At 43.6% G+C, this 19,980-nt stretch overlaps 1 protein-coding gene across 46 annotated transcripts in view; it reads left to right on the plus strand.

Moving 5' to 3' along the window:
* Positions 1-19,980, plus strand: part of OBSCN (obscurin, cytoskeletal calmodulin and titin-interacting RhoGEF) — a 232,988-nt gene that overhangs the window by 99,026 nt on the left and 113,982 nt on the right. For 41 of the 46 annotated variants that reach the window (XM_018051517.1, XM_018051518.1, XM_018051542.1 and 38 more), the window contains 3 exons: positions 2,393-2,668; positions 8,416-8,691; positions 14,808-15,083. The exons of 1 other annotated variant lie outside the window; for it this stretch is intronic. In XM_018051517.1, the coding sequence (XP_017907006.1) occupies positions 2,393-2,668; positions 8,416-8,691; positions 14,808-15,083 (828 nt within the window). The remainder of the gene's footprint in view (positions 1-2,392; positions 2,669-8,415; positions 8,692-14,807; positions 15,084-19,980) is intronic. 4 more of the 46 variants (XM_018051533.1, XM_018051528.1, XM_018051545.1 and 1 more) reach the window with 4 other exon arrangements.

Here is a 19,980-nt window from a genome sequence, read left to right on the forward strand (position 1 = left end):
AGAATGTGTTTTTTTTGTGGGGGGAGCATATTAGAAAGTATTTTATGGTAAAACCTTTGGAAGTTGTGATATATGGCTAAATCCTAGGAGATTATGTGATAATCGGATGCGTGAAGACAAGAGTAAATTTAAAAGAGTGTATGACTTGTGAATCAGTAGAACCAGTAATGAAAACTGTTCTCAGCCCTGTAGTTTTCTAATGAGGTATGCAAAATATTTGAAAAATTGTTATTCCATGCTTATGGAGATGGTCCTAGAGAGAGAAGAATGAGATGTCCTCCATAACTCCTTCATGTCCAGAACATAACATCGATACCAAAATCACACTAGAGAGGCAGGGAGAATGAAATTCCAGAAAATCTACTGCAAGCGCCAAGGGAAAAATCACATATTAACTGTTAATAAAAAGAATTCGGCAGTGTATCCCTGGGTAGCGATGAGTGGTGAAAGTCACAGTTCAGGACTGCACGTCGTGTCAACGTTGGCACTGTTGATAGGTAGAAAGCTTGACGCTGGATTGAATGCAGAAAGTTGTGATCATCGCCATGGGAACAGAATCAAATAGCTGATTGAACTTGAAGGTCATACATTGGGACAAAATGTTTGATAAGACTGAGCATCAGTCTGTGCCATAAAATTCTTAGCAAACTATATTAAAGAGTTCTTTTTAATGTTATCACACTCCTGCAAAAACAAAACCAACACCAACATCTTTGACGTGAGGGACAGCACTCAGGCCACCTCTTACCTCTGAGTTGAATAAAGAGAAGAATAAAATCACTGGAAAACTAAAGGTGGAATTTGCTGATGATGGAATGATCACCTCAGACAATCGCAGAGATAAAATGGTTAGATTGCATCCGATTCTTGAGTAAGATTAGTGTATTAATAAAAATCGATATGCAGAAATTATTTCTACATCTAAGTCCTGGCAAGGAGTGCTTGCAAAACGAAATTTGTGTGAAAGAGTTAGACTGGCAAAATTGTATCATGTTTCTAATTCCAGATCTGATAAAAGTTACTCAGAGGCTGTGTGGGGAACCTTATTCAAGATTCTCGAAACATAGTTAGAGGTTGCAGTATGTGGATAGAAATTCGAGAGAAAAATGAAAAATGCTTACTAACAATCAAAATCAAAACCAAATTTCTTTTTTGGGTGGTAGATGGAGGAATAACAGGCAGATCAAAGGCAAGGTATACCCAATATGTTGTTTTCTTGAATGAAAGCACAGTGGGAGCATTTACTGGGACCTGAAGTCAGGAATTATTGTAAGGCTGCAGTTTTTTCAAGATAATGGGATCCCAGTGCAGGATAGTTATGTCAGAGGAACAGAATAGTGAGCTCAGAAACAGTTCTTGCATAAAAAGGTTCCTGCACCCACCATCCCCACAGATCCTCTTTATCTTCTGTTTGTTCATGTGTTGTCTATTTGAGAAGTCGAGAAAGGATGTTCTAGTCAAAAATAGTTGCTGAACCAGTGAACCATATGTGAAACTTAAAATGTCCTAGCAATTCACACCACACACAAAAGTCAACTCATCTTGGGTTAGAAAGCTCAGGGTATAAAAAACCTCAGATGAGAAAGTGGTTTCTTTAAAAACTCAAGGTAAGGAAATATTTCTTGAATAGAACCCAGATGCTCTAACCTCAAAGGGCAGAAATGGGCCTTGTGAGGCTATTGGAAGGAGAAAGTTTGGTTTATCAGAGGACTGGACCTGAGAGTGAAAGGGGCAGTCACACAGTTGGGAATATCCTTCAAACTTCCCTGTTTATCATTCTCTAAATGTTTGAAGAATGGCCAGAGTTGCATCAAGAAAAGATTGAGCTTACTGTTGATAAGTGGGTGAAAGATTTGACTAGTGTCACCAGGAAAAAGAAAACAGTAACGGCGAGCCCAGTCCTAAGGGGAAAGGCGCTCGGCTTCTTCATTCCTCAGACAGTGATGAAGAAAGCCGCAGGGAGGTGTGAGCACTCCCCCAGGTTGCTGTCAGCCAACGATAGTGCGGAGCCTCAGCCATCTCCACAGACCACACAGATGGAAAGTTCCCTGCTGTTAAACAGCATGGAGAAGACTGGGACACCGCTGAGGAAAGATGGGAACATCCACTTCGAGACCTGGCAGTTGTCATGAGCAGGGGCAAGTCTGTCCCATTTGTCCTGCACCGTGGATCTGCTCGCAGGGACCTGTGGGAGAATGCGTAAATTGTGTCACTTGCTGAGAAAGGCGGGGGGACCGCTGCAGGGCACAGGGCTGGTACAGAGCCTGAGAAGTCTCCAGCTCCACTGCCCCAAGCCCCTACTCCCAGCTCCCCATCCAGGTCGTCTTTGCGCGGGGCTGCCGTCCTGACTGAGATGCGGTCTCTGACCCTGTGTATCCCTCTCTGTCCCCAGAACCCTCGGTGGTGTTCGCCAAGGAGCAGCCGGCACGCAGTGAAGTGCAGGCCATGGCGGGGGCGAGTGCCACGCTGAGCTGCGAGGTGGCCCAGGCCCAGACGGAGGTGACGTGGTACAAGGACGGCAAGAAGCTGAGTTCGAGCTCGAAAGTGCGTGTGGAGGCCACGGGCCGTGGGCGGCGGCTGGTGGTGCATCAGGCGGGCAAGGCGGACGCCGGGGAGTACAGCTGCGAGGCCGGGGGCCAGAAGGTCTCCTTCCGCCTGGACGTCACAGGTCAGTCCTGGAGGAGGGCGCTGAGCTGGCCCATGCAGGTGATGAGGGCACTGGCCTCCAGCCTCACCAGACTATGTGTGCCCTTGCCTGGATCCTTCATTTCTTCAAGCCTCCCTGTCTTCCATGTCCCACCATCGTGCCCATTTTGGCTGGGGGAGCATGCATGGGGAGGGTGTCCATGGAGAGAAGAGAGGTGTTTTGATCTGTGTGTTTTCAGGCAGTGAGGCTCAGTCACACTGTCTTAGCACCTGCTCACAATCTGCCTATTGTTCCGGTGTGGAGACCCTGCTTCTCCCTGATGCTTGGGGGCCGAGGTAGGCCTGGGAATAACTGACCTTCCTCCCATTATCTCTTTCTTGAGAGCTAGCATAGGCCTTCATCCAGTACCTCTTGCTGGTCTCAGTTGCCCAGAAGTATTTCAATTTGATGGATCCAGTTTAGGAGACATATTGACCACACGGTCCTACTTGGAATTCTCTTAGGAATGAAGTTTGGATGGTGAAACTTGAGGTTTCTGGGATGCCCTTCCTTCCTGTTCCTGCTCTGGTTGTCTGTAGGTAGCCAGGAGAGGCCCATGTTATGTTGTCAGGTCCTTAACGGTGATTGGCAGAGCATCACGTGTGCCATTTAGGGTGACCTTAGATTGCAAAATATGATTTTTGCCTTTGTCTTCAAACAGGTTGGATGCTGCAGGTTGTATTCCCCTTGGTGTGATGCTGGTGAATTTAGGAATTGAAAGGAAAAAGTCACTTCTGCCACATCACTAGGCTTTGCTAATGGGGAGTTACTGTCCTACTGGCCTCTGACTGGCAAAGCAGTCTTTATTTCATTGCATTTTCCTAATGGTGAATGAGTCTCTGCCTTGTGCCTGGAACACAGGGAAGTCTAAGAAATCAGACTATTCTTCTTCTGGCAAGGAAGTCTTCATGCTGAAAAGAATTGGGCTGGCATCCTACCTTGACTTCTAGGTGGCAACACTTACCAGTTTTTGACTGTACTAATAATGTAGGATGATTTGTGGATGTGTACAGATACCTCAGATTTCAACGTGCATCTTTCTGGAATGTTTTTTGTTTTTGAGAATGTTAGAGTGTATTCTAAGAAAAAATCATAGAAAGTTGGGAAACGTGGCTAAACAGGTGGTGTTCAGTCATGTCCGACTCTTTGAGACCCCATGGACTGCAGTACCCCAGGCTTTCTTATCTTGCACTATCTCCTGGAGTTTGCTCAAACTGATGGCCATCGAGTCATCCAACCATCTCATCATCTGTCAACCCCTTCTCCTCCTGCCCTCCATCTTTCCCAGCATCAGGGTGTTTTCCAGTGAGTCAGTACTTCACATCAGGTTGCCAAAGTATTAGAGCTTCAGTTTTAGCATCAGTCCTTCCAATGAATATTCAGAGTTGAGTTCTTTTAGGATTGACTGGTTTAATCTCCTTGGAACCAAGGGACTCTTAAGAGTCTTCTCCAGCACCACAGTTCAAAAGCATCTGTTGTTTGGTGCTCAGCCTTCTTTATTGTACAAATCTCACATCCACACATGACTGCTGGAAAAATCATAACTTTGACTAGATTGAACTTTGTTGGCAAAGTGATGTCTGCTTTTAAATATGCTGATATGCTGTCTATGTTTGTTGTAGGTTTTCTTCCAAGGAGCAGTTCAGTTCAGTTCAGTCGCTAAGTCGTGTCCGACTCTTTGCGATCCCATGAGTTGCAGTATGCCAGTCCTCCCTGTCCATCACCAACTCCCAGAGTTCACCCAAACTCACGTCCATTGAGTCGGTGATGCCATCCAGCCATCTCATCCTCTGTCGTCCCCTTCTCCTCCTGCCCCCAATCCCTCCCAGCATCAGAGTCTTTTCCAGTGAGTCAACTCTTCGCATGAGGTGGCCGAAGTATTGGAGTTTCAGCTTTAGCTCCCAAAGAACACCCAGGACTGATCCCCTTTAGAATGGACTGGTTGGATCTCCTTGCAGTCCAAGGGACTCTCAAGAGTCTTCTTCAACACCACAGTTCAAAAGCATCAATTCTTCGGTGCTCAGCTTTCTTCACAGTCCAGCTTTCACATCCATACACGACCACTGGAAAAACCATAGCCTTGACTAGAAGGGCCTTTGTTGGCAAAGTAATGTCTCTGCTTTTGAATATGCTATCTAGGTTGGTCATAACTTTCCTTCCAAGGAGCAAGCATCTTTTAAAAAATTTCATGGCTGCAGTCACTGTCTGCAGTGATTTTGGAGCCCAGGAAAATAAAGTCTGTCACAGTTTCCATTTTTTCCTGATCTATTTGCCATGAAGTGATGGGACCGGATGCCATGATCTTAATTTTTTAAATGTTGAGTTTTAAGCCAGCTTTTTCACTCTCCTCTTTTACCTTCATTAAGAGGCTTTTTAGTTCCTCTTTACTTTCTGCTGTAAGGGTGGTATCATCTGCATATCCGAGGTTATTGATATTTCTCCCGCCAATCTTGATTCCAGCTTGTGCTTCTTCCAGCCCAGCATTTCTCATGATGTACTCTGCATATAAGTTAAATAAGCAGGGTGACAATATACAGCCTTGATGTACTCCTTTTCCTATTTGAAACTGGTCTGTTGTTGCATCTCCAGTTCTAACTGTTGCTTCCTGACCTGCACACAGATTTCTCAAGAGGCAGGTCAGGTGGTCTGGTATTCCCATATCTTTAAGAATGTCCCACAGTTTGTTTTGATCCACACAGTCAAAGGCTTTGGCATAGTCAATAGAGCAGAAGTAGATGCTTTTCTGGAACTCTCTTGCTTTTTCGATGATCCAGTGGATGTTGGGAATTTGATCTCTGGTTCCTCTGCCTTTTCAACACCAGCTTGAACATCTGGAAGTTCACGGTTCACATACTGCTGAAGCCTGGCTTGGAGAATTTTGAGCATCACTTTACTAGCGTGTGAGATGAGTGCAATTGTGCAGTAGTTTGAGCATTCTTTGGCATTGCCTTTCTTCAGGATTGGAATGAAAACTGACCTTTTCCAGTCCTGTGGCCACTACTGAGTTTTCCAAATTTGCTGGCATATTGAGTGCAGCACTTTCACAGCATCATCTTTCAGGATTTGAAATAGCTCAACTGGAATTCCATCACCTCCACTAGCTTTGTTTGTTAGTGATGCTTTCTAAGGCCCACTTGACTTCACATTCCAGGATGTCTGGCTCTAGGTGAGTGATCACACCATCATGATTATCTTGGTCATGAAGATCTTTTTTGCACGGTTCTTCTGTGTATTCTTGCCACCTCTTCTTAATATCTTCTACTTCTGTCAGGTCCATACCATTTCTGTCCTTTATCGAGCCCATCTTTGCATGAAATGTTCCCTTGGTATCTCTAATTTTCTTGAAGAGATCTCTAGTCTTTCCCATTCTGTTCTTTTCCTCTATTTCTTTGCATTGATTGCTGAGGAAGGCTTTCTTATGTCTCCTTGCTATTCTTTGGAACTCTGCATTCAGATGCTTATATCCTTCCTTTTCTCCTTTGCCTTTCGCTTCTCTTCTTTTCACAGCTATTTGTAAGGCCTCCCCAGACTGTCATTTTGCTTTTTTGCATTTCTTTTCCATGGGTATGGTCTTGATCCCTGTCTCCTGTACACTCTCACGAACCTCTGTCCATAATTCATCAGGCACTCTATCTATCAGATCTAGTCCCTTAAATCCATTTCTCACTTCCACTGTATAATCATAAGGGATTTGATTTAGGTCATAAGGGATTTGAATGGTCTAGTGGTTTTCCCTACTTCTTCAATTTAAGTCTGAATTTGGCAATAAGGAGTTCATGATCTGAGCCACAGTCAGCTCCTGGTCTTGTTTTAGCTGACTGTATAGAGCTTCTCGATCTTTGGCTGCAAAGAATATAATCAGTCTGATTTTGGTGTTGACCATTTGGTGATGTCCATATGTAGAGTCTTCTCTTGTGTTGTTGGAAGAGGGAGTTTACTATGACCAGTGCATTCTCTTGGCAAAACTCTATTAGCGTTTGCCCTGCTTCATTCCGTACTCCAAGGCCAAATTTGCCTGTTACTCCAGGTGTTTCTTGACTTCCTACTTTTGCATTCCAGTCCCCTATAATGAAAAGGACATCTTTTTTGGGTGTTAGTTCTAAAAGGTCTTGTGGGTCTTCATATAACCATTCAACTTCAGCTTCTTAGCATTACTGGTTGGGGTGTAGACTTGGTTTACTGTGATATTGAATGTTGGCCTTGGAAACGAACAGAGATCATTCTGTCGTTTAGAGTTAGACTAGCACAATTATGATATGGTTCTAATTCCAGATCTGATAAAAATTGCTAGGTGGCTGTGTGTGGGAAAATTATTCGAGATTCTTGAGAGACAGTAAGAATTTGGAATAGAGAGATAGGAATCAGAGAGAAAAAAATCAAAGATGTTTATTAGCAATGAGAATTGAAACCAAATTTCAGTTTAGGTGGTCTGATGGAAGAATAACAGGCAGATTCCAAAGGCCTGGTGCCATCAATACAGTTTTCTTGAAGGAAAGCATGGTGGGAGCGTTCACTGGGACCTGATGTCACAAAACTACAATTTTGAAGATAAGAGGATTCCAGTGCAGGGATAGTTACCACGTCAGAGGGACAGAAGTGAGCTCAGAAACAGTTCCTTGCATAAATGGATTTTTGCACCACGCATTTACCCACCATCACCTTCCACTTGATCCTGTGGTATCTATTGGAGAAGTTGAGGAAAGTGCTGTCTTCATAAATGGTACTTGGATCATTTGACCATTCTGAAAACTTACATTATACTAGCAATTCACACCACACACAAAAGTCAACTCAGGATGGGTTAGAACCTCAGTGTAAATGGTAAAACCCAAAATTCCCTTGGATGATAACATGATTTCTTTAAAGACTTAAGGTAAGGACACATTTCTTAAGTACAAACACAAATGCTCCAAACTCACGGGGTTTTGAAGTGGACATTTGACACACTATTGGAAGGAAAAACTTTGATTTAACAGAGGACTCAATCAGAGAGTGAAAAAGCAAGTCACATAGTTGGGAACATCCTTAAAACCTACCTATGTGTCATTCTCTGGTATTTAAATGGATAAAGAGTGCCCAGAGGTGAATCTTGAAAACAGAGAAGCTACTATTAGTGAGTGGAGAAAAGACCTGAATGGTTTCACGAGAAAGAAGAAACAGTAATGGGGACCCCAATTCTAAGGGGGAAGGTACTGACTTCTTCATTCCTCAGACGATGACAAAGAAAGCCACAGGGAGGTGGAAGTACTCCTCCCAGATTGCTACCTGTTGACAATCCTGAGGGCAGGCAAGGGCACCGAGCCTCAGCCATCTCCGTGGACTGCAGGTGAAAAGTTCCCCGCACAAGCCTGGGAAGCCTGGGGAAGACTGGGGCATCGGGTAGGAAGGTTGGGGGACACGTGCCATGTTATCCTGCAGATGTCATAAACAGGGAGATGTCTTCTCCAACGACCTCCAAAGGTCTTCTCCAAAGGTCCAGCGACCCTTCCCGTGTGGGACCCACTCAAACAGGTGGACCTGCGGGAAAAGGCATAGACTGTGTCGCTGGTTCCTGAGAATGTCTGAAGGAGTTCTGCAGGGCACAGGGCTGCTGCAGAGCCTGGAAAAGCCTCCAGCTTCACTACTCCCACCTGGACCCTCCCAGCTCCCCATCCAGGTCATCTCTGCGTGGGGCTGCCGTCCTGACTGAGATGGGGTCTCTGACCCCGTGTATCCCCCTTTGTCCCCAGAGCCCCCGGTGGTGTTCGCCAAGGAGCAGCCAGCACGCAGTGAAGTGCAGGCCGTGGCGGGGGCGAGTGCCACGCTGAGCTGCGAGGTGGCCCAGGCCCAGACGGAGGTGACGTGGTACAAGGACGGCAAGAAGCTGAGTTCGAGCTCGAAAGTGCGTGTGGAGGCCACGGGCCGCGGGCGGCGGCTGGTGGTGCAGCAGGCGGGCAAGGCGGACGCCGGGGAGTACAGCTGCGAGGCCGGGGGCCGGAAGGTGTCCTTCCGCCTGGACGTCACAGGTCAGTCCTGGAGGAGGGCGCTGAGCTGGCCCGTGTGCAGGTGATGAGGGGAATGGCTTTCAGACATGAGTGCCTTGAACCTTCATCTCTTCAGCCTCCCTGTCTTCTGCATCCCATCTGGAGGCCCATTTTGACCTGGAAGAGGATGAATGGGGAGGGTACATGTGGAAAGAAGAGGGGCTGTTTCTGTCCCCCTGTTGCCAGGCAGTGGGGCTCAATCACACTGTCTTAACACCTGCCCAGAGCCTTCCTGTTTCTCCTGGTGTCGGGACCCTGGCTCTCCCTGATACCTGGGGGCGGAGGTAGGCCTGGGGATGTGTGACTTTCCTCCCACCGTGCATTTTTCCGAGAGCCAGCACACATCCTCATCAGGCACCTCATGCGAGTCCTCAGTGGGTCAGCTGTTTCAGTTTGATGTATCCCTGACAATCTTCTTTCGCATTCTCTCAGGAGTAAAGTTTGAATGCTCGAACCTGAGCTTTCTGGGAGGTCTTCCCTCTGTTTTCCTAGATACAGGAGGTCAGTGGGAGAGTGTTGCTTGTTACTGCGATGGGCAGAGGGAGCTTTGCAGCACAGGGGGCTGGTAGAGCGCCTGTGGAAGTTCTCTTTCCCTGTCGCCGTCCCGGCCTTGTGTTCATTTTCTGTCTCTGTCACGTGGAGTCTTTTATCCTGTGTATCAGTCCTTTTGCTTAGTACTCAGTGCTTTTGCTTAGTCCTCAGTGGTGCTCAAGGAGCATCTGGCGTATAGAGTGGTGTGGGTCAAAGTGGTGCTTTTTCATGCTGAAATGTGAGGTAGTGCATAGCTACATCGAGTGGGTGGTGTAAGGATGGGAAGAAGCCGAGTCGAGTTTGAAAGTATGTGTGCAGTTAAGTCCTTTGGGATGTAGCTGTCTGTACATCAGTTTGGCAAGATTGACATCAGGTAATAACTCTGTTTTTTCCTAGGACCTGAATGCATTTTTCCATCTACATAAGTGAGTTTTCTGGGGATACCAAATTATCATAGTTTGCAGTGAGGATCGGACAGCTCCTAGCTGTCATAGCCAAGAGACTCTGTGCTCTCTTTTTTTTTGATTGATTTCCTGAATTCTCTTATCCTGTATTCTTCTATCTTTACTGCCAGTGCTGAGCCAAGAAAGCATGGATGAGTGAGTGTATTCTGGAGGGAGAGAGGCAGTTCTTTTATACCACGCATGTAATAATGCTCAGTCACATTTTCCCACCAAGTGTTCAGACTCCATTGGTGGTCCCGGGTGTCTATTACGCGGGCTCTACCTGATCTGTAGTGCTGAGGTAGACAAGATATCTTTCCCCTGGGGTTTTCCCGGCAGATTCTTACCCCAAACACTTGAGAGTTCCTGTTAACAAGAGATAGCTGAATTCACTGTACCAGAATAAGAGAAAGTTTTGGCCACACGGTAATGCGGGAATTATTTCATGGCAGAATTTTGGCTTATAAATCTTTAGCTATTCTGGGTTAGCAATGTTCACATGGATAAGTGAACTCCTTGAACACAGATGTAGCAAAACGTAGTCCATGATTTGTTGTAGTGTGTGTACAGAATTCATGAAAATAGAGAAGACTGCAAACTGATCAGTTCCTAGAAAACTGTGTCAAAACTCACAAAATGGAAAACTAGCAAGTTGTAAAGACCCCAGCATTTTAAATAAATGGAACCATAATAAACAATCTTCTCACAGCAGAATATCTAAGCCCACTTGCTCTATTGTTAAATTGTACTGAGTATTCTGGTAAGAAATGATTCCATGGTCACAGAGATTCTTCTGTAGTATTGAAAGATGGAATGCATTGTCTAATTTATCTTACATAGAGAACATATCATTGATACCAAAATATGACAAAGTAATTATGAAGAAGTAACACAGTTTGGTCTATTGATGATATTAAGGGTAATATCTTCCACAAAATAATAGTGAACTGAATTCAGCAGTTTATTAAGCGGAAAATACACTACAGCAACAGCCATATTCCAGGAGCGCGAGGTTGGTTTAAAACAAGAATCAGCAGAAAATTTGATGGAAAGCTTAATGTCAATAAAATAAAAGAAAAATGATATGATTCCCCCAATAAGTGGAGAATAAAAATACTCAGGAAAATATAGTTACATATATCCAAGAGAAATACTTGATAAAATTGAGCATTAATTCCTGCCATAAAATTCTTATAAGGAGTCTTCTTTTATTTAATCATTGGCAGTATAGAGAAAAACCGGCTATCCTCGTCCATAAAGTGAAGCCTTGAAGGCGCTGCCTTTGCAGCAGGGAACAAGATAAGGAAGCCAGCTGTCACCACTTTGATGCTACATTCACAACACACTAAGGAGGGAAGTGAAAGATTAAAAGTTAGAAAAATAAAAATGAAACATGCAGATGATACGGTTAGCAATTTAGAAAATCTAGAAACATTGATTACTACACTTAGTAAGAAAACTGGTAAACATCACTGCATACAAAAACAATTCACAGAAAACAATTCTATATCTATATACCAGACACAAACACCTGGAAGGTGAAATTTAAAAGAATGGCAATAACAGGGTCATGTTACTAACTCCAAGTCTAATAAAAGGTCTTGAGGACTTTGGGAAAGTATTAATATTAAACGTTGCATAGAGGCAGGAAACAGATATAAATAAATGTATACAAATCTATGGAACTCAGAGACGTTCACTTCCCATTAAATGCCAAATCACAGTTCTTTGGGGTGTTAGAATATTGACAAGTTGATTGCAACGGCCAAAGAGAACCAAGTGAGTCTTAACAAAATGAGGACATTTGCTCCAACCTAATCATGACTAAAAAAAATAAAAGTTACAGCAATTTAGACAAGTGGGTCTCAATGCAGATAAATAGCCCAAAGGAATGGAATGGTGAACTCACACCGAAGTGTAGAGAAAGAAGGATCTTATCATCATTAATGGTAAGACCATTAACCATACGGAAAAATAAAATAACATTGGGATCTGCCTCCTACCACACAAAGAACCATCTCCAGGCAGGTTAGAGACCTCTGTGTGAAAGGTAAAACAAGCTTTTATCTGACAGTAAAGATTATTTAATGACCATGGGATAATGAAAGATTTTTAAACAGAACGTAAATGCAGAAACCACAAAGGACAAACTGATACATTTGCCTTAATTAAATAACTTAATCTCACCAGAAACATTATTAAAAAATGAAAAAAGGTAGAGCACAAAAGTGGGAGGACAGATAAACACAACAACATGTTTCACTCTCCTCTTTCACTCTCATCAAGAGGCTCTTAGCTCCTCTTCACTTTCTGCCATAAGGGTGGTGTCATCTGCATGTCTGAGGTTATCGATATTTCTCCCGGCAGTTTTGATTCCAGCATGTGCTTCCTCCAGCCCAGCATTTCTCATGATGTACTCTGCAGTAAGTTAAATAAGCAGGGTGACAATATACAGCCTTGACGTACTCCTTTTCCTATTTGGAACCCGTCTGTTGTTCCATGTCCAGTTCTAACTGTTGCTTCCTGACCTGCACACATATTTCTCAAGAGGCAGGTCAGGTGGTCTGGTATTCCCATCTGTTTAAGAATGTTCCACAGTTTATTGTGATCCACACAGTCAAAGGCTTTGGTATAGTCAATAAAGTAGAAATAGATATTTTTCTGGAACTCTCTTGCTTTCTCCATGATCCAGCGGATGTTGGCAATTTGATCTCTGGTTCCTCTGCCTTTTCTAACACCAGCTTAAACATCTGGAAGTTCACAGTTCACATATTGCTGAAGCCTGGCTTGGAGAATTTTAAGGATTACTTTACTAGCATGTGAGATGAGTTCCAATTGTGCAGTAGTTTGAGCATTCTTTGGCATTGCCTTTCTTAAGGATTGGAATGAAAACTGACCTTTTCCAGTCCTGTGGCCACTACTGAGTTTTCCAAATTTGCTGGCTTATTGAGTGCAGCACTTTCACAGCATCATCTTTCAGGATTTGAAATAGCTCAACTGGAATTTCATCACCTCCAATAGCTTTGTTTGTAGTGATGCTTTCTAAGGCCCACTTGACTTCACATCACAGGATGTCTGGCTCTAGGTGAGTGATCACACCATCATGATTATTTGGGTCGTGAAGATCTCTTTTGCACAGTTCTTCTGTGTATTCTTGCCACCTCTTCTTAATATCTTCTGCTTCTGTTAGGTCCATACCATTTCTGTCCTTTATTGAGCCCATCTGCATGAAATGTTCCCTTGGTACCTATAATTTTCTTGAAGAGATCTCTAGTCTTTCCCATTCTATTGCTTTCCTCTATTTCTTTGCACTGATCAGTGAGGTAGGCTTGCTTAACTCTCCTTGCTATTCTTTGGAACTCTGTATTCAAATGGGTATATCTTTCCTTTTCTCCTTTGCTTTTTGCTTCTCTTCTCTTCACAGCTATTTGTAAGGCCTCCTCAGACAGCCATTTTGGTTTTTTGCATTTCTTTTTCTTGGGGATGGTCTTGATCCCTGTCTCCTGTAAAATGTCACGAACCTCTGTCCGTAGTTCTTCAGGCAGTCTGTCTATCAGATCTAGTTCTTTAAATCTATTTCTCACTTCTACTGTGTAATCTTAAGGGATTTGATTTAGGTCATACCTGAATGGTCTAGTGGTTTTCCCTACTTTCTTCAATTTAAGTCTGAATTTTGCAATAAGGAGTTCATGATCCAAGCCACAGTCAGCTCCCGGTCTTGTTTTTGCTGACTGTATAGACCTAATTCATCTTTGGCTGCAAAGAATATAATTAGTCTGATTTCAGTGTTGACCATCTGGTGATGTCCATGTGTAGAGTCTTCTCTTAAAGAGGAGAGTCAAAAAGTTGGCTTAAAGCTCAACATTCAGAAAACTAAGATCGTGGCATCTGGTCCCATCACTTCATGGCAAATAGATGGGGAAACAGTGGAAATAGTGGCTGACTTTATTTTGGGCGGCTCCAAAATCACTGCAGATGGCGACTGTAGCCATGAAATTAAAAGATGCTTACTCCTTGGAAGAAAAGTTATGACCAACCCAGATAGCATATTGAAAAGCAGAGACATTACTTTGCCAACAAAGGTCTGTCTAGTCAGAGCTATGGTTTTCCAGTAGTCATGCATGGATGTGAGAATTGGACTCTAAAGAAAGCTGAGCACCGAAGAATTGATGCTTTTGAACTGTGGTGTTGTAGAAGACTCTTAAGAGTCCCTTGGACTGCAAGGAGATCCAGCCAGTCCATTCTAAAGGAAATCAGTCCTGATTGTTCATTGGAAGGACTGATATTGAAGCTGAAACTCCAGTACTTTGGCCACCTAATGTGAAGAGCTGATTCATTTGAAAAGACCCTGATGCTGGGAAAGATTGAAGGCAGGAAGAGGGGACGACAGAGGACGAGATGGCTGGATGGCATCACTGACTCAGTGGACATGAGTTTGGGTAAACTCTGGGAGCTGGTGATGGACAGGGAGGCCTGGTGTGCTGCAGTCCATGGGGTTGCAAAGAGTCAGACACAACTGAGCAACTAAACTGAACTGAACCATCACCACTATTTAACATTTAATGAATCTGGAAAAAACAGACTGCAAATTTTGAAAATTGTACAAAACTTGAACTACAGAAGAGTATGCTACAGAATAACTATAAAACTCATATTCTTCAGTTTGTGAATCCCTAGGACCATGCCACAGTGGTGCAGCTTCACTCCCATCAGGTTGCTAACAGCTGACGACACTGAGAGTGTGGTTAGGGTGGAGCCTCAGGAGCTCTCATTCACTGCAGATGAGAACGTGCCCTGTACAGCTGTATGGAAAGGACCCTGGCCTCCCATAGGAAGGTTGAGGAATGCATGACTCTGCACTTCTTCTCCGAGAGGATTTGTGCATGAGAGAAGTCTTTCACAGCTTCTCATTGGAACAGCCTGCACAGATCAGGGGTAGAATATAGAAATAAATTGTGTTGCTTGTTGCTGAGAAGGTGGTGGAGTTTCTCTGGGTCACAGAGCTGGTGCAAAGCCTGGAGAAGTTTCCTGTCTTCTTGCCTCCCCGTTTAATCATTCTTTCCTCAGTGTTGCATCCTGACATAGATGCGGTCTCTGACCCTGTGTATCCCCCTCTGTCCCCAGAGCCCTCGGTGGTGTTCGCCAAGGAGCAGCCGGCACGCAGTGAAGTGCAGGCCGTGGCGGGGGCGAGTGCCACGCTGAGCTGCGAGGTGGCCCAGGCCCAGACGGAGGTGACGTGGTACAAGGACGGCAAGAAGCTGAGTTCGAGCTCGAAAGTGCGTGTGGAGGCCACGGGCCGCGGGCGGCGGCTGGTGGTGCAGCAGGCGGGCAGGGCGGACGCCGGGGAGTACAGCTGCGAGGCCGGGGGCCGGAAGGTGTCCTTCCGCCTGGACGTCACAGGTCAGTCCTTTGTGGTACTTAGTCTTGTTTGGAGATGGTGGTTGAATTGCATTAGACCCTGATGCTCTCTCATTAGACGTCATCTCTTCAGGCCTCCCATCCTTCTGCCTCCTATTTTCATGCCCGTGACTGGAGCAAGGAAGACAAAATGGAAAGGGTGTGTATGAGAGGAAGAGGGACGGTTCTTGAACACCTTGTGGTGCTTCCATATAGCAGTGTTTAATCACGCATCCTGAGTGTGATTAAAGCTCCCCACGACCCTTGTCATGTTCCTTGGTGTCCAGGACCGTGGCTCTATTGGATGCTTGAATTCTGAAATAGACTAGTCATCTCACACCTGAGTTATGTGGCTGCTTTTTTGGATGTCTGGGATGCCCTGTCTTAGAACCATATTGGGGTTCTCACTAGTCAGAGACGCTTGCATCTCTTTGTATAAGGTTGAATGAACTTTGGGTTATTAATTTTTTCTTTGTTTTAAGACCCTCATGTACATTTAGGTATAGGAATGCCTAGGAGATATTGTGGGTTTGGTTTCAGGTCACTGTAATAAAGTGAATATGCAACCCACTCCAGTATTCTTGCCTGGAGAACCCCATAGACGGAGGAGCCCGGTGGGCTGCTGTCCACGGGGGTCGCACAGAGTCGGACACGACTGAAGCGACTTCGCATGCGTGCATGCATGCATGATTGCAATAAAGTGACCTAACAAATTTTTTCTTTTTTCAGTGCATATAAAAGTTATGTTTACGCTGTACTGTAGTCTGTTAAGTGTGCCCTGGCATTATGTTTAAAAATGTACATACTTTAGGCAAAAAATGCTTTATTGCTAAAAAATGTTAGCCATCGTATGAGCCTTCAGTGGGTAGTAGTAACATCAGAGACCATTGATCAAAGATTGCCATAGCCTATATCTGTTCCATTCAGTTTCTCATTTATGTCTGACTCTTTGCAACCCCATGGACTGCAGCACGCCTGGCTTCCCTGTCCATCACCAACTCCTGGAGCTTACTCAGACTCACGTCTGTAGAATTGGTGATGCCATCCAACAATCTCATCCTCTGTTGTCCCCTTCTCCTCCTGCCTTCAATCTTTCCCAGCATCAGAGTCTTTTCAAATGAGTCAGTTCTTTGCATCAGGTGGCCAAAGTATTGGAGTTTCAGCTTCAGCATCAGTCCTTCCAATGAATAATCAGGACTGATCTCCTTTAGGATGGACTGGTTGGATTTCCTTGCAGTCCAAGGGACTCTCAAGAGTATTCTCCAACACCACAGTTCAAAAGCATCGATTCTTTGGTGCTCAGCTTTCTTTATAGTCCAACTCTCACATCCATATATGACTACTGGAAAACCATAGCTTTGACTAGATGGACCTTTGTTGGCAAAGTAATATCTCTGCTTCTTAATATGCTGTCTAGGTTGGTCATAGCTTTTCTTCCAGGGTCATTTTCTTCCATAGCATTTCTGCTGTAAAACAGTGCATATCAGCCATAAGTGTGTGTATATATATCCCCTTCCTCTTGAGACTGCCTCCCACTCCCCGCTCCCATTGCACCCCTTAGATCATCACAGAGCACCAAGTTGAGCCCCCTGTGCTGGACAGCAGCTTCCTGCTAGCTATCTATTTCACACATGCTGGTGCATATATATCGGTGTTACTCTCTCAGTTAGCCCCTCTCTTCCCCCTCACCCCATCCACAAGTCCATTGTCTGTCTGCATCTCTGTTCCTGCCATGCACATAGGTTCATCAGTATCATTTTTCTAGACTCCATAGATGTGTTACTATATAATATGTGTTTTTCTCTTTTTGACTGACTGTATGCTGTGTGTCAGGCTCTAGGTTCGCCCAGATTACTACAAATGACTCAATTTTATTCCTTTCTATGCCTAAGTAATATTCCATTGTGTATACGTACCACATCTTTATCCAGTCATCCATCTGTGGATATCTAGGTTGCTTCTATGTTGTAGGTATTGTATACAGTCCTGCAGTGAACGCTGTGGTATATGTGTCTTTTTGAGTTATGGTTTTCTCAGGTATATGCCCAATAGTGGGATTGCTGGGTCATATGGTTGTTTAATATTTAGTTTTTTAATGAACCTCCATACTGTCCTTCAAAGTGGTTGTATCAATTTACATTCCCACCCGTAGTGTAAGAGGGTTCCCTTTTCCCCACACCCTTTCCAGCATTTATTGTTTGCAGATTTTTTTTTTGTTGCTGGCCATTGTGACTGGTGTGAGATGATACCTCACTGTAGTTTTAATTTGCATTTTTCTAATAGTGATGTTGCGGAGAAGGCAATGGCAACCCACTCCAGTACTCTTGCCTGGCAAATCCCACGGACGGAGGAGCCTGGTAGGCTGCAGTCCATGGGGTCGCTAAGGACTGAGTGACCTCACTTTCGCTTTTCACTTTCATGCATTGGAGAAGGAAATGGTAACCCACTCCAGTGTTCTTGCCTGGAGAATCCCAGGGACGGGGGAGCCTGGTGGGCTGCCGTCTCTGGGGTCGCGCAGAGTCGGACACGACTGAAGCGACTTAGCAGCAGCAGCAATAATGATGTTGAGCATCTTTTCATATGCCTCTTGGCCATCTGTATGTCTTCTCTGAAGAGATGTCTCTTTGGGTCTTCTGCCTGTTTTTGATTGGGTTGTTTGTTTTTTGATATTGAGCTCCATAAGTTGCCTGTATATTTTGGAGATTAGTCCTTTGTCTATTGCTTTGTTTGCAAATATTTTCTCCCATTCAGAGGGTTGTCTTTTTGTCTTATTTATGATTTCCTTAGCTGTACAAAAGCTTTTAAGTTTAATTATATAACATTTGATTATTTTTATTTTCATTGCTCTAGGAGGTGTGTCAAAAAAGATCTTGCTGTGGTTTATGTCAAAGAGTGTTTTTCCTGTGTTTTCCTCCAAGAATTTTATAGTGTCCAGTCTTACATTTAGGTCTTTAATTCATTTTGAGTTTATTTTTGTGCACAGTGTTACAGAGTGTTCTGATTTCATTCTTTTACATGTAGCTGTCCAGCTTTCCCAGCACCACTTATTGAAGAAGCTGTCTTTTCTCCATATTCTCAATATCTCCCAGATATATTCTTGCCTCCTTTGTCAAAGACAAGGTGCCCATATCTTATCTCTGGGAGTTATATCTTGTCCTGTTGGTCTATATTTCTGGTTTTGTGTCAGCACCATGCTGTCTTGGTGACGATAGCTTTATATTATAGTTAGGAGTCAGAAAGCCAGCTCCATTTTTCTGTCTCAAGATTGCTTTACCTCTTTGGGGTCTTTTGTGTTTCCATACAAATTATACAACTTTTTGCTCTAATTCAGTAAAGAATGCCATTAGTAACTTGATAGGAATTGCAATGCAGTTGTAGATTGCTTTGCGCAATGTAGTCATTTTCACTATAAATTGATTCTTCCAATCCAAGAACACGGTCTGTTTCTTCATCGGTTGGTGTCCTCTTGCATTTATTTCATCAGTGTTTTATAGTTTTGTGAGTACAGATCTTTTGCTTCCTTAGGTAGGTTTATTCCTGGATATTTTATTCTTTTTGTCTTGATGGTAAACAGGATTGTTTTCTTAATTTCTCATTGTTAGTACAAAGGAATGCAAGAGATTTCTATGTATTAATTTTGTATCCTGCAACTTTACTAAAGTCATTGATCAGGTCCAATAGAAAAACTAGTGGCATCTTTAGAATTTTCTACGTGTGATAACCTGTCGTCTGCATACACTAACACTTTTTTTTGCTTCTTTTCCAATTTGGATTTCTTTCTTTTACTTCTGTGACTGCCATAGTGAGGACTTCCAAACCTATGCTGAATAAGAGTGGTGAGCGTGGACATCCTTGTCTTGTTCCTAATCTTAAGGGAAGTGCTTTCACTTTTTCACCATTGAGAATGATGGTTTGCTGTGGGTTTGTTGTCATGGCCTCTATGCCAGTTTTCTGGAGACTTTTTATCATAAACGGTTATTGAAGTTTGTCAGAAGCTTTTTCTGCCTCTATTGAGATGATCGTAAGGTTTTTATTCTTTAATTTGTTGATATGGTTATCACACTGGTTGATTTGCATATATTGAAGAATCCTTGCATCTCTGGGATAACCACTTGATCATGATGTATGATCCTTTTAATGTGTTGTTGGCTTCTGTTCGTTAGTAATTTGTTGAGGATATTTGTGTCTTTGTTCATCAGTGAAATTGGTCTGTAATTTCCTTTTTTTGTGTGACATCTTTTCTGGTTTTGGTATCAGGGTGATAGTGGCCTTATAGAATGAATTTATAAGTATTTGTAATTCTGAGATTTTGGGGGGAAGAGTTTGAGAAGGATAGATGTTATCTCTTCTCTAAAAGTTTGCTCAAATTGCCTGTGAAGCTGTCTGGTCCTCGACTTTTGTTTGTTGGAATATTTTTTATTACATTTTCAATTTCACTACTTGTGATTGGCCTGTTTATATTTTCTAATTCTTCCTGGTTCAGTCTTGAAAGCATGCATCTTTCCAAGAATGTATCCATTCTTTCCAGGTTGCCGTTTTTTTTTATTGGATTACAGCTGTTTATGGCAGTCTCTGTGAGCCTCTGTATATCTGTGGTGTCCGTGCTGATGTCTTCTTTTTCATTTCTAATTTTACTGAGTCCTCGCTCTTTTTTTTCCTTGAGGAGTCTAGTTGAAGGTTTATCGGTTTTGTTTCCCTTCTCGAGGAACCAACTTTCACTTTTATTGATCTTCGCTATTGTTTTCTCGTTTCCTGGTTCGTTCATTTCCGGTCTGATCTTTCTGATTTCCTTTCTTCTGTTGACTTTGAGTTTTCTTTCTCGTCTTTGCCTCGCAGGTTAGATTGTCAGTGCGAGGCCTTTTCTTGTTTCTTGAGGTGAGATCGCACTGCTCTGCGCTCC

This window comes from Capra hircus, chromosome 7 (assembly GCF_001704415.2).
Source record: "Capra hircus breed San Clemente chromosome 7, ASM170441v1, whole genome shotgun sequence".
In the NCBI taxonomy this organism is placed as follows: domain Eukaryota; kingdom Metazoa; phylum Chordata; class Mammalia; order Artiodactyla; family Bovidae; genus Capra; species Capra hircus.